Source organism: Charadrius vociferus, unplaced genomic scaffold (genome assembly GCF_000708025.1).
Source record: "Charadrius vociferus isolate BGI_N301 unplaced genomic scaffold, ASM70802v2 scaffold529, whole genome shotgun sequence".
In the NCBI taxonomy this organism is placed as follows: domain Eukaryota; kingdom Metazoa; phylum Chordata; class Aves; order Charadriiformes; family Charadriidae; genus Charadrius; species Charadrius vociferus.
Window position 1 is genome coordinate 2377744 of NW_009650172.1, and position 15080 is coordinate 2392823.

The 15080-nt window shown below is 43.2% G+C and overlaps 1 protein-coding gene across 1 annotated transcript in view; it reads left to right on the plus strand.

The window, feature by feature from the left end:
* The window catches only part of GALNT10 (polypeptide N-acetylgalactosaminyltransferase 10), a 100155-nt gene extending 85672 nt beyond the window's left edge, over window positions 1–14483 (plus strand). The window contains exons 8-12 of the mRNA XM_009892641.1: window positions 8221–8328; window positions 10192–10413; window positions 11147–11263; window positions 13406–13555; window positions 14316–14483. Of these exons, the coding sequence (XP_009890943.1) occupies window positions 8221–8328; window positions 10192–10413; window positions 11147–11263; window positions 13406–13555; window positions 14316–14483 (765 nt within the window). The remainder of the gene's footprint in view (window positions 1–8220; window positions 8329–10191; window positions 10414–11146; window positions 11264–13405; window positions 13556–14315) is intronic.
* Window positions 14484–15080: the final 597 nt, after the last annotated feature.

Sequence of the window (15080 nt, forward strand, 5' to 3'; positions counted from 1 at the left end):
CTGTTAGGCTTCTTAGTACTCACCCTGGCAAGAAGGTGAAATACTCTCCTTCTTGAGGGCAGGAGAATTCAGGCATCTCAGTGTTTGCCCAGTTGAGTATCTCAGTCCTCAGCTTGAGTTCCCAGAGATGAGAGTAACTTACTGTATGTAGTTAATCCATCTGATGCCTGGCTGCAAGGAACAGAGACTTTTAATTACCCTGTAAAAAATCCTCAGCAATTCGAATAATAACGCTGTTGCTGGCAATGACTTCAGATCATTATCTGCCTGGCTTGGGGACAATTCTGTTACTTACTGCAAACTGTTCAGTTGAGGGCTTTAAAATGAGTTAGCCAGCTGACCAAAAATGCATACTACGAGTAACAAGTAACTGTGACCCACGGAGACTGCTGGTACCTGTGCTGTCTGGGAATATTGCACTGAAATCCATTCTAGGAAACCCAGACCACTGAAGGCAGGTGGCTATTCTTCTCTTCAGTGGTGGGAATCCTTTCGGTATCCTGGAGTGAATTGAGTAAAGTTTTGTGCGTTAAACTCTATTTGAGTCACCACATGGTTTCTCTTTCAGAGGTTGAATATCATAATCTCATAGGTGTCTGGATGCAACTGACCTAAGCTAGTTGGCCTCAGCACGAGGCTAGAAGATGGTAGCGATGCTAACGTAGTGCATGGTTTAGCTTTGGCAGCTAAAATTCCTCATCTGTCTCCCCAACAAACAAGTCATGGCTGATCCTCACAAAACAGATTCCTAATTCTTGATGCCGCTATGCAATTAAAAGGCATATCAAACTATATTCAGCAAGACATATTGCCATGCATACATATTGTCCTACTGTACGGCAAACAATGCAAGAAAAGGCATTGTTCTCAAGGTGATGTATTTTCTTTCATTGTTTGCTCACAAGAGAACCCTAAGTAATAAAGTCACATTGGAGGTCCCTTGTCCTCTGCAATGGAAGCAGGAAGGGAGGAGCAGGGAGCACCCGCTTTGGAGATGTCATTACAGTTGGAGCCATTTATTCTTTGTGTTGCATGTAATGAAATTGTGTAACAATGTCATCCTCTGCAGGAGGGGCAGTGGCAGTATTCAGCCTCTTTTCCTTGGCCCTTTTTGAAAATGCTGGTTTCCAAGAGTGATGACAGTGGCTGGGCAAGCCCTTTGTCTCCAATGCCACAGCAGACAGTCACACTGCTTGATCTGCAGGAAATAAGACTACTTCATTCATCTGTTTGCTTATCCTCTCTGAAGCACACTGTGTTTTATTGCAGTCCAGAGATGGTAATTTATGGAGGGATAAATTTGCTTTAATTAATCTCTGCAAAGACCCCCTTTTTTCTTTCATTGTGCAACAGAAAAATGAAGTTTTAACTGAAAGAGGCTCAGTGTATTTTCAGAAATTAAGATAAATTGATACATTCATCTGTGGCTGATAGATGTAATAATTCTGCTGGAAATGCAAGAATAGAAGGTTTGTTCATGGAATTTATGAAGCTATGACATTTCCTGGCGAGCTTAGAGCTACGTTTTTACCTTTAGAAGCAGACTGAGATTTTGTAGTTAAAGGGGCACTGTCAAATAATTTAAAGCTCTGGGTTTAGACGTGGGGTACCTGCTTTCACATTATTTATTATCTAATGGGAATTCGGATTCTAAGTGTGTCAAATTTACAGCCCAGCTTTAACAAAGAATCCATTCCTGTGCCTGGGTGTTGTGGGTGCAGGTACTCTTTAGTACTGCTGGTCTTTAATCCATTGCATCAGATCTGGCCTTCTGAAGCGTCACCAGAAGTAGATTATTTTTTTTTTTCTTCCTTAAACATATTCTTTTTTGGCCATGTATGGACTGTGCTTTACAGTTTTTTGCCTTTATTTTAAAATCCAGGCCTCTGTTGCTGAGAGACTGGAAATAAACAAGTTTATTTAGGAGCCTCTTGCCTTTCTGTTTTGAGATCATATGTATTTCTGTCATCAGCTGGCTCTGCTTCCTTCTGAGAAGAAACTTGCAGGCTGAAGGCAAGCCAGCAGAGAAATCAGCAGTGTTTAGCACCTCAGAAAATATTTAGCTGGAGGATGGATCAAACTCTGTTAATGGAAGCCTTGCTTCTTGTGTGAAATGTGTTCACCAAACATCACTAGAAAACATAGCATGCTGGGGGGGGGGCGGAATTCAGGTGAATTTTCAATTGGAAACAAACTTTCTAACCCTAACTGCTGGTTTGTAGTTTTCTGGGTCTTCTCAATCCCTTAAAACAGAAATTTCTAGATTAGAAATGAAGGAGGCCATCTATCTGTTTTCCATATTCAAGCAGAAAACACGCACTTCTTCCTTCTCTTCTGTGTATATCCAGAATAGCTCAGTGCCTATACCCCAGTACTTCTGCGGGTCAGGGGTCTTCCTATTTCATGTCATCATCAGATGCAACAGGAAGATTGCAAACTTGAATTTGAGTTGCAGTTATTAGACTTGGTCAAATGAGCCTCATTTTTTCATGAACCCTGCTTGCAGAATGCTCCAGGTAAACTGCTCTGCAGATCTGTGTTCTCCTCCATCTCAGTGGACCACCAGCTGCTGACCTTTGAGTACATTCTTGTATTTGGGGAAAGGGTAAACAAGTGTGCACAGCTATTTCTCTGCAGCACTTGTTACCTTTTCTTTCTGCTGCCCCTAACGCTACAGTCGTAGTTTCTCTGTTCAGTTGACTGCATTGAGGGTTTGTGTTTGTGTTTTTTTGCTTTTTAGGAGTCCCTTCCATACCTCTCCTCTCCCACAGTTTTTCCTGGTCTTTTGTATCTTTCTGCAATGATGTGAACAAAATTGAATACTTTACCCAAAGTGACAATGTGTCTTTCCTCTTCTAAACACGGCTTAATAGCTCTGATTTTCTGAATGCTCCTGCATACTCAACAAATACCTACATTCTGCTGCCTACATAACCACTTCATTTTCTTTGAGAGTAATGTATTTAATTCGGAGTGGTGTATATGAAGCATTTAAACTGTTCCTTTCTGCAAATGCTACTTTGTGCAGCAGTTATCTATGCTTAGTTTTATTTGTTGCCTCTTTTCCAGTATTTTTGTGGCTTCTGGTCTGTTTGGCTTACGTAATCTTTGCTAAGCTGCTTCACGCCTCTCTTCCATAAATATATCATCTCTGATTTATTGGGTATGGGGAAACAAGAGGAAAAAGTGACTTGTATAGACATAAATGTAGATGTACTTTGTACCTTGGATCTTGAGTGGTGTGGCTCTCAGTCCTTTAATTGTACATTGTACTTTAAGAGCAAAGAATGAGAATCCGGCATGTCACTTGCTACATGATAGATCATTTCAGTTTTAGAAATGTTTGTTTTGTAATTTAGAGATGTTAAAGCCTTCGCAAAATTAAATGGGCTTGGTGCAAACAAGCCATATTGACAATGAAAATTACAATTAAGGGGGAGGCAAAAGAGATGGGCAGTACTCATGGTCTTCACTCCTTGCTTCAGTAATGGGAAACATCCACTACGCTTACTCTGGTGATAGTAGATCATTGCATTTTTCCAGATCCTTTTCCCAAAGCATCAACAGGGATTGCCTCTCCTGATTTCCATAGCATAAAACACGTTGCATGTTTTTCAACAAATCCAAGTGCTCTATAGCTTCTGTTTGCATATCTATTGTATGCATCTCCTTTGCCCCATGTCAGCAGCACATTTCTGATTCACGTTTTGCCACTGGCCTCCTGGCAGGTGCGTAGTTAGGGTGCAGCTGCCAAGGGATCGCTTCTGACAGCATTTCTAGTTGTGTCGCTGAAGTTAGTGCTGATTGTGAGACTCCACGGCTTATTCCAGGCACATACTCACGCCACTTTCCAGCAGCTCACGTTTGCCTACACTGAAACAGGCCGGGCATTCTGCTGCTTTTTTTTGTGTGGGGGTTTGGTTTGTTTTTTTTAAGCTAGCACATGCTGCTTAATTCTACATCTCTCAGCTGCAGTAGAAGGTGGCTGCTTTCTCCCTTCCTATCTGGTGATGCAGAGATGACTTTCAGACCACTGACATGAATTTTTGGCCTCTGTTCACCCTATGTGCTTGGTTCAGGTTCCAGAGTAGCTTCGCACCAAGCAGATGCAGGAAGGTGGACCCCTCCGCTCTCTGAAATGTGATTATTGGAAAGTGCTATCATTACTTTAAAATGCTCCAGACGGTAAGGAGGGGCCATCCTGGTGTATGTTGTGTGAGAGAAGGCATTATGCAAACACATAGATCCCAGTGGCTTTTGAGCTACCTTAATCTTTTATAGAGCAGTAAGTCCCAGCTGCAACAGCAGCTGATGCTTACAATAGAGAGAATTACAATTTTTCTGAATTATTGGTTGCCCTTGCTTTCATCTTCTCACCTACCGTGTTGTGCAGAGAACCCCCTTGACTTACCCACTGTGTCCTTTTCTTGCCACCTTTCAGTGTGTGCTCAAACAACCAGCCAGCTTCTCCCCATTGGTCCATCCCATGGTCTTTATTTCTGTCATGGCTTGCAGAAGCAGCTTTCTTTTCAAAGCTTGACTCTTTCCTTTGTGTTTTGTCCCTCTCTTGGGAAGCACTGGCTCATCATGGTGCGGTCTTTGGAAATCATAAACCTTGTATACCCAGATAATTTGTGTTCACACACCAACTGCAGTATTGTCTTGTGTGTTTGAGAGAGGTTCAGCTGTCTTACGTGACATTGTTTTCTGAAATAGAAGAAAGGGAATTGGATCAGCATAACATTCCCATGTAGAGAATAGGTGGCATATTATCTTGTGCTTTCATAGCACACTAGCTGAGTCAAAGGCTCTTGAGTCGCTTTATGAATATGGAGTTACAGCTCTCCAGGCCACTGAGAAGATGGAAGTAATATCACTGGTGCTGTTATTTTACTTTCCTTGTATATGGTTTTATTATTAGAGTGAGATTGTGGCCTTAGAAAAATCTGTTGCAGTATGCCCATTGACCTCAGTGTAGCCAGGTTTTCTCTTACTTCTAGCAGATCTGTCAGCTCTAGAGTCCTAGCTCAAAATGTAGGTTGGTAAAATTGTGCCTGAGGAGGAAGAGAAATTTCCTGTTCTCTCCTAATGAGATCTGATTAGATCATTGTATAAAGCACTGCCTGCCTGACCAGCTTTAATTCTTGTTCTTACGGCATTCTAGTAAATGACTGATTGAAATTAAGTGCGTCAAGTTCAGGCTCTGATGTTTACTGTCATGTCAGCCAGGGAGATAAGGCACCATCTCCCCCTTCTGTAAAACAAGAGGAAGAAGAAACTGGCTCCCCTGGCCTAAGGAGAACACAGTAAGTGACAGTCAGTGTTACTGTGAAGGCACGAGGTGCTACCCCACAGAACAGCGCCGTTTCAGCTGTTTGACTGTGCTGTATTTTTAACAGTCTAAGTTCTAGTGTGTCATGCCTGTGAACAGTACCCTTGTTTAAAAACAACCAAATATCACTGAGTGGAAGCATTCTCTCAGCTAGCACGCAGCTATTTTGGGTTTGCTTCGTTTGCAGTTATTCCTTGACAGACCCTTGGATGTGATTCCCCTGACCTTTAACTCTAGCTTTCCAATGCTTTTGTTAGCTGTGTTTTACCAATGCATGTCCCCGTCTACCGTTTTTATAGATAAGGACTGGTAATTGTCTTTATGGAGGTTGTAATGAGTTCTGTCACCACACAAAGCAGCTCACTAATAAAATAAATCAAAGCAGCAATGAATGAATGGAAAGCATGCTTTTAAAATTAGATTTGTACTGCAAGTGCCATACTGTCACTTGCAGCATGAGACAATGTTAAAAAGGCACTGAGTTGGCAAAGTACCTTGAAAGGGTCACTGAGCTCTGCTAGCAGGAATTGGGAAGCTTTCCATTGCCTCCATGCAGCACTGGTAGTTGCAGCATCATTTGGGAGTAAATATTTTAAAGCATGATTAGGAAAAAAGTGCTTAAAACTGATCTTGGATTTTACTTATTCAGTAACTCAGTTAAGTAGCTTTTCTTATCATATCATTATATGTGTTCATGTAATGTCATCTTCTGTGCCTGGAGCCTTGTACCGACTTGGAGCTCTTGGCCCAACATATCATCAGTTCTGTCCAGCTTCCCATGCCCGCTGCCTCTCCAATGTACCGCTCGTTAGAGAAGTGCTGTCTGTATTACCGCTTCACAAGATCTGCAGCGCAGGGACAGTGCTCTCCTCTCTACCTGCATACCGACTGCGGGGGGCTGTTTCTCGCGTTACTTAGGGAAGCCATGCTTCCAGAGGAGATGCGTGTTCACAGTGGCCTGACTAAAAGCCTTTCCTTAGAGATCAGGGGCAAGTGAGGCATCCTGTGGACAGGCAGCAAGGATAAGAAGCTGGTGTTTTCATTCAGCCCAACAGGGCTTTCATGATGCAGGGTGCGGTGCACGATGTAGGAGTACGGGTTGTTCAGGAGTGCGTGTGCCTATGCAACTGAGGCTTCTTCAGCTGTTCTGCGGGTTTTTTTGTAGTTCCCAGATCTGTTGCAGCTCTTACAGCCTTACAGAAACCGTTTCTGTCACAGAAACACAAAACATCCCCAAATTCTTGTTTTCTCAGTCTACCTGTTAATTTCCTAGCAGAGAAATCACACTGTGGCCCGCTGCAGCAAAAAGCACAGCAGCTACAGAATAAGAAGCATTTCTGATTCCACTAGAAACTTCACAGAAACTGAGTGCTAGTTCTTTTTTTCATCTTCATCTCTTCTGTTTCAGCCTCTCAAGACACAGCAGGGACAAAAGGAATGAAATTGTGTAGAAAGAGTGTTTGTCAACTTTCTTCTTGTCTCTCTCACCATAATGACATGTAATTAAGTACCTTGAACTTTAGAAGTTGCCTGTGAAAAATATTCCTCTAACTGAGAGCAACCAACCTCCATTAAGTTATACGCAGTCAGCAAATGACTGTAATTATTAGGGCCAGTAGACAGAGCTGAAACTCCAGAGGACTTTAGTGTCAGAGCTAATAATTATGCAGCAGCCTTGGCCAAATATTTCTCTTCCGAGCTAAGTATTTAATATTGTCACTGTAGAATATTAATGGAATTGCCTGCTATGTGTGAAGCTGTTGACTAAGCTCATTGTACAGTGAACTGCGGTGGCTCAAATTAGCCACAGTGAACGGAGAGATCAAGAACACTGCATCAGCCTGCAGCACCAGTGAACCTTCTCAAATATCGCTGCCTTTGGGGCATTAACATAAGATCTGGGGACAAAATGAAGGGCAACACTGTGTCGTGCTGTGAGAATTCAGAAAGTCATTTGTATTGCACACTGAAGGATACTTTTTCTTTAAGTATTGATTAGGTATCTCTGGAAAGCACGTATGAATATATTTCTTAAACCAAATGAAGTAGATTGGCTGGTTCAGAAAACATCTCCTTTGGTTTCACTTGGACAAAATTATTGCATCCATGCTATGAATAAGGAATAAAAGAAAGTTGTTGCAGGGTGTTGGCACAGAGTGATATCTTCCCAGATGGGGAAAAAACTTCTGGACCTAATCTAGACGTTAACGAAGCATCAAGGTGGTTGTCTTCAATTAGCAGTGTGTTCCAGTGACTTTCTGAGGGCTTTTTTAAAGCTAATTATGTTTTCACCAGGCAGGGATTTCTACTTAATTGTAAGGCTGCAAAAGCAATGCATGCATGTCAGCAATGAAACCATATGAGAGCGGTGATAACCATGGGAAAAAGTAGCAGTTTCTTCTGTTTCTGGCACTTGAACAGGCTCATGAATTCCCTGGAGTGTTTTGCCTAACACGATCTGTGCTATAGAGATGGCCTCCCTTTTACAGCAACCTTACACAACCTACACCCAGGTCTTATATGGCAGTCTGGTTTAACTATTGTGGTTCCTATTGCTGTAAGAACATATGTCAATTTAAAGTGTGCTGTGTGCTGTTCTCTGGGTGCTTGGATTATTTTTTTTTCTGTTCTTTTCTCTAAGGAATGCAAAATTGAACTGTTTAGCCATTGGGCTTGATAGCACTTGTGCTAAATCAAGGCTTGCTGCACAGCTCTAAGCAGGTAGTTATAGGATTTGAGACTAAGGCAGGATATTTGGGAGAAAGTGTGCTTTAAAGTAAAAAATCTGGGTTAAGCTTTTTCATGACTTGAAAGTCTGTCTTTTTTTTCTTCTTCTTCATTTTTCTCTGTATAACCAAGAATGAATCTGTATCTCTGCTGTTCCACAGGTATGGATGTGTGGGGGTCGCATGGAGGACATCCCTTGCTCTAGAGTTGGTCATATCTACAGAAAATATGTTCCATACAAGGTTCCAACAGGAGTCAGCCTGGCAAGAGTAAGTGGCAATGGCATTCCCCACAAGAGATGTCTGACTGCAATGTGACCATGCTGTTGTCTCCTCTCACCCCACAGTGGGAGGCAAATGTAGACTTTGTAGTCCATAAATTGTACTTATATGGTGGTCAAATTGAGCGGTTTTGCAGTTGTGGATGCGTAGCACAAGGGGCGGAGCGCTGAGGGGAGCTGCAGACTCATGTGCAGATAGCTGCCGTGCTCTAGACATCAGCCATTACTAGGTGTGGGGAAGGGACTTTGCAATCAGGCGCTGGCTATGGAATCACCCATAAAAACAAGATATGGCTTTATTTGTGTCATTCAGTCATTTTATAGCTGTGCTCTCCAAGAGCAGCAGGCTTCAGCGTGGTGATTGTGTTTTGGTGATTGAAAGACCTCTCATCTTCAGGCATCACAGACCACTGAATGGGCAAACTGTAATTTTCCACAATGGAACGTTCTGTGCCATCTTATTTCTTAATCTAGTGTAGCCCAAAGAGGAAAGATTTTTTGTCTATCACACACTAGCTTTCTCCAGTTAATTTCCAAATTGAGAAGGGATTGCATTGCCCTCTGGTGGGAGAAGAAAAATCCTAGGAGCAGGAAGGCTGAAAAACTAAAAAACACAAAAAAGCACCCTGCTGTTCTGCAGTCTTATGGCTTGCAAGTGTTAAAGTGTTTCCCAGTTTAATAGCATCACCCTAGTTATAGAGCTGGATTTATTACTCAGCCCAGCAATGACCTGTCAGAGCGATAGAGTGCTCTCCTGTCTGTGCCCTCTCTACAGGAAGAAGCGATATTTCTTTTCGTTCAGTATTTGGCTCCTGTATACTCCCACAGTGCTGGAAGGAGATAGCAGACAGGTGTGGGAAAGGGAAAGGCTGTTTCTTGGCGTCTAAGATAGTACAGTCACCTTGAGATGAGCACCTGCTCTTGTTGTACATAGGCTGCATTTGGGGCAGGGTCAGCATGCTGGTCATTCTTAATGTCCTGATTTTTTTGGTAGTAAATGACCACTGCTGGACTGACCACCTTCATGCAAGATGGGTCACTGAAGTCATGACTGTACGTGGCATGTTACTGTGTGGCACCAACAATGTAGCTGATGTTGCCAGAGAACAGTCCAAGGTCCAACGGTCTCTTGAGTGTGTTGTGACAAGCAGTAGGGCGGGTATCTTGAGAGGGTGGTGTTCACTGCTGTCTTAGAATTGCACAGTGGATTAAGCTTTGCAGTGATACAGGAAATATACTGCTGCCAGGAGGTAAACCCTTTGCTTCTATTCTGAAGGGTCATCACCTGAAAGTTCCATATTCCTGCGGTATCTCAGAGGTTTTTTTTAAACAGCTTTTTACCCAAGAAAATGGAAAAATAGTGGTAAGAAGTAATATTGTGAACTGAAGCTTTCCAGAAGAGAGAGTACTGCAAATCCCATTCCTAGATGGATATAAAAGATGCAATAAGGATTTAAGAAAGCAGCTTTTTGTCAGGGACCTTTGAATGTCCAGTGGTATTTACCAGCATCATTTTCTGACTAGCTTCTTCACAGAAAAAGATAAAAAAAAAACAACCCCCAACTTTTGATTAATGTTGTTTTTCTTAGCCACAAGGAGCTAGATATAATGGCCAAGTGCCAGGACTCTATTTTGACCTCAACTGAAAATATCATTCTAAAAGTCTCTTGGAACTAGAGAATAATAAAAATAATCTTCATCCTGAAGCTGGAGAGAAAGAGTGGATGTGAATGAAAATCCTGTCTGAGCAAAAACATGGGAGCTGTTCTGAATGCTAATGTCAGTAGTTTGTGCTGAGTGTTCTCAGGTGTTTTCCTCTCTTATTTTCACACGTGGCTGTTAACCCACACAGAACTTGAAGCGGGTGGCTGAGGTGTGGATGGATGAATATGCAGAGTACATATACCAGCGCAGACCAGAGTACCGGCATCTTTCTGCAGGGGACGTCGCAGCTCAGAAGGAACTTCGCAACAACCTCAACTGCAAAAGCTTCAAGTGGTTCATGAACGAGGTCGCATGGGACTTGCCAAAGTTCTACCCACCAGTGGAGCCTCCAGCAGCTGCTTGGGGAGAGGCAAGTTTGTGCTCTGAAACCTGCAGTGGACAAACAGGCTGTGGTTTGTTTTTTTTAGAGTTGCCCTACCCATGTGCTCTGGTACTGTTTTGCTGTGAGTAAGGTGGCAAGCGAGTGTTGAAAGATCCTGCTTGATATGTTTCAAAGACCAGAACTCTGTACCGTTATATTGGCCTGATCGAAGGTGGCAGTTAGGCAGACATTTCTATTAGTGCACAGCAACAAAGAGAATAGAGTCGTGGCTTGTTCTGCATGTTGCTTATTTAGTTGAAGGCAGAACATGCCAACAGGGTGGATGAGGGAGAGGCAGCAGCTGAGCAATAGTAGAAATCTTGTATTTCAAAAGGGCTGCACAACTGTGTTGAGCTCCTTAGCTTTCCCATTTGAAAGCCAGGAAAACCACCCTTGTTCTTGAAAGTCAGCTGTGTTCTGGGAAAAGAATCACCCCAGGAGTGAAGTCGTAGATTGTTACACACAACGACATAGTGGACTCTGCAGTCCTGTAGCTGATGGGTTTTGCTGTGTCCTGGAGGTTATTGTGCAGCTGGCAATGGGTGCCATTTTGAGTTCCTGTGCTTTCCTCTAGCTGTTATCTGCCAGCTCAGATACATAGTTAAGTGAGGAATCTTAAAACTGTCTTCATACAAATAGTGCCACTATTGAAAGCAATTTAAGCCTTCTTTCCTGTCACTTGGTAAGAGTAGGAGATTCAGTGATTAATTTACTATTTCAGATACGCAATGTAGGAACTGGACTGTGTGTGGATACTAAGCACGGAGCCCTGGGATCGCCGCTGAGGCTGGAAAACTGTGTGAAGGACAGAGGAGAGGCAGCATGGAACAACGTGCAGGTAACGGTCCCTCTGATAAATCATCAGCCCCTAAATAAATTCGGGGAGGGAGAAGTTACGAGAACAGATGTTTGAGAAGGAAGGCCATTGCAGAACTCTGTCAGGTGAACAGAGGGTGCTGTGCACCCCAAGGCTCACGTGCTTATTATACTTGATGGGCTCCTAGCAGGATGTGGCTTGTGCTTGTGGCAGGGCCTAGAGCCTGGCAGACTTTGTGCAGAGCTTTTACCTCTGCTTTGAAGTTCTTGGAGTGAACAAAAGAAAGCACAAGAAAACAATATGCGAAAATAATAATAATAATAAAAAAAAAAACCAGTAACAAGGCAGCTGTAATATGTAACAAAGTGAATATTAACTTCAAAGGTTGTGCTGAAAGAAGTGATAGAGGAGCATCATGCATATTAATGAACCTGCAGGAGCATTCAATAACTGCTTACTATCATCCTTCTGACAGGAGGCAAATGCATTATAAACACCCAACCATTGCTGGAGAGAGATGAAACCGGCCAGGCTATAGATTCACCCTCTCAACATATAAGGTGCCAGAAACGACAGCTTTATTGTAACAGAAGGGAAGGAAATATTAGTTTGTCTAAATTGTAGCAGCTGAGCTGAGAAAAGATCAAGAAAACAATGCCTCTATTACAGAGCCATGCATAACTCTTCAGGGGAATGGCTTCAGTAGTAGGAGACAGAGGGTTGTTGCATATCAATTTTGATGCATGAATACTGGAAACGAAACCTATTTACTGAGACGCAGTCCAAAACTAAGCTTCTGTTGTGTCAGGAGAATCTTGAACAATTAGTGTTGGCTTATGTTTAGGAGGATAATGTGTTTTGAACTTCTGTGTAGCATTGAGCCTAAATGATAGTGGTGATTTCTCTCCCAAGGGAGATTTAAAAGAGAGACAGAAACAAAGTAGTTTCTTTGTGCAAAAGTTTTCTTGGCTTACTGCTTCAAATAGTAGCACCCTGCTCGTTACTGATCTTACTGCCCTGTGAGATCTCTCTGAAGAGAGGACCATTCTTCCACCTGGCTCCAGAAGGAGCCCCCAGAACAGCCCTTCCCCATGGGCACTGTGAGAGAGGTGCGCTGGCTAGTAGCCCTGCAGAACCATGTCGGCTAGTGCTGGTCACACTTGCACCCTTGCCAGAGATGCTGTCCATGTCAAACCAGAAGGCAAAAGCCTGACAGCAGTGCCTGCATTTAAACAAGTTCATCTTTTGTGGGATTCAGTCCTACAATGCTTAAAACATGTCGTAAGCCAAGCTGTGATCATCAGACTGGAGATGCAGCTTGACTGCGCTACTGTCTCAAGCCGTGGCGAAACGCAAATGCCACAGGGGCAGTGCAAGGAACGGAGCATGCATGTGGTGGTACTTCTACCACCTGTTCTGTGGTCCAGTCCCTGTGGCTCAGAGATTTCCACACCACCTGTGCTGGCATCCAGCAACTTTCATCAAGGCCACAGCCTTGTCAGGCGTTGATAGGCTGTGCCTAGTTACTACAGCTAAAACCCTCTCTCTTCTTTTCTGTAGTATCCTTCCTTTCATTTCACCTAAAAGTGCTGAAAGATCATTGCAGAGTCAGTAGAAGAGAGCACCAGGAAACATTGCCCTAGTGATTGTCCTTCTGACACTCCTGTGGAGTGGGGTGGGGAGCTGTGGGCCTCCTGGTCTCTTGTCACAGAAGGTGTGGGACAGACTCTTCTCAAGGTGACTCCGGGCTGCCTGGGCACACTTGCGTATTTACTGCCAGCTTTAACACGGAGCTCCTGTAGCTCTGCCTTTTTTGCTAACTGTGAAGTGTTGTAATTGGTCAGCTGCTCACTTAATCCATGATGTATGTCTGCATTGCAGAGACATTCCGGGCTGCTGTTAGTACCCAAGCTAACCAGCATGGCTGTTCGCAGCAGCACAGTCTCATTTAGCATGCTGTGTGGCAGTCCGCAGGGTGGCTGTTCCAGACTCCCCTAGTCAGCAGTCCCTGTCCCCAGAGGTGGAAGCAGTTTTTCCTCTAGAAGATATTGTCCTTTCCCTGAAGCCATCCCCACCCTGTGGGCAAAGAAGGGAATGTAGTTCTGCTGGGGAAAGCACCGTACCCAGTACCAGCCATCCTGAGGGTCCTGTTTGTCCTGGCAGGTATTCACATTCAGCTGGAGAGAAGACATCCGTCCCGGGGATCCTCAGCATACCAAGAAGTTTTGTTTTGATGCCATTTCCCACAGCAGTCCTGTGACCCTCTATGACTGTCATGGCATGAAGGGGAACCAGCTCTGGAGATACCGAAAAGTGAGTGTGTATGTGCACATGCATATTTTCATTTAAGGTGTCAAATTGCCTGTAGGCACTTAAGTTTCCTTAAACCAGCACCACTCATGTTTTATTCCTTCTCTTCATGTAGCTGTGATAAGAGAACCTGCAGACAGTCTGTTGTCATTGTGCCATTAATTACCCTTGATTAGAAAGAGGTGACTCCCCCGTTCCACTGGTTAGAAATCGTGAGGACTGCTTCTCCAGGGCTTGCTAAGCAGAAGGACACTCTCCTTGCAGTCCTGTCCACAGCTGGCAGTGAGGTGTTGCAGCACCCTTGCAAAACCTGTTTGCAAAGAGGTGTGCTGTGTTTATTCGTTTGTTTTGAATACTAGAAGATCATGCCAGAAGTAGGTAAGGATTTATTCATCCTCCTACTAAAGCAATGCTTTTGTGGCCAACAGGTAAGTAAATTCTTGACTAAATGCCCTATCCTCGTCCTTGAAATCTGCTTGCACAGTGCTGCTGAGTGACTGCAGGAGGATGTGAGCCTGTAGGCTGGAGACCTGACTTCAGACACAGCTTTAGAACTTCCCGGGGCAGATGTGAGGATTGGGCTGGATGCTGTGGCAAGGGACCTTTGCAGGAATGGACCCTGATGCTTGCCAGGGTCTGAACAACTTCAGATACATCCAAGTGACAAAATAGCTTGCCTTGGTTTTTAAGACTTCTTTCTGTTGGTTTTAAAACAGCTTTGCTTGTCTGCTTAGCAACCTCACATCAAATTTCTCTTCTCCAGGACAAGACTCTCTACCATCCAGTAAGCAGCAGCTGTATGGACTGCAGTGAGAGTGACCGAAAGATCTTTATGAATAGCTGCAATCCTTCATCTCCAACACAGCAGTGGATATTTGAACATACAAACTCAACTGTCTTGGAAAAATTTAACAGAAATCTTGATCTTTAAAAGACTGAGAAAATATATATATATATTTTACAATTATAGTTTTTACTGGGGAGGGTTACAAAAAATTTTTTTAAGAATACTTTTTTTTAAACAGTTAATGAAGGTAAAAGGGAGAATCTCAGGAGAAGGTTAACTAGCAGGCCAGTCTTTATTGCAAAGATGCTGCATCCTTCTCTTCTGGGGATGGTGGAATTTTAAAGGCTTTGCCAGAGCCACTTCTGTGCTGAGACTGAACAGAAACTCTGTTTTTAGAGGAGTCTGAATGTGATTCAAACTGCTTTTGTTTGTTTGTTTGTTTTGCCTTTTTTTTTTGTTTGTTTTGTTATGTTTCCCACCTGTTTCTGGTGTAAAATGATTTTGTTATCTGGGACCCTCCAGGACATTTTGTAGCCGTAAAACTACCCGCTGAAGCATTCCCACATAGGTGCTTTATCTTCCAAAGTCCATCTAAGTAAAATCTTGAAGACAAGATTTAATCCTCTGACATCACAGACATAAAAGAAAAAGGGCCATCCAAACGTAAAATGAAATTAATATTTTTTTTTCCCTAAACCAAAATATATTGAGTATACAGGTTGAGTATTACTACTTTCCAAA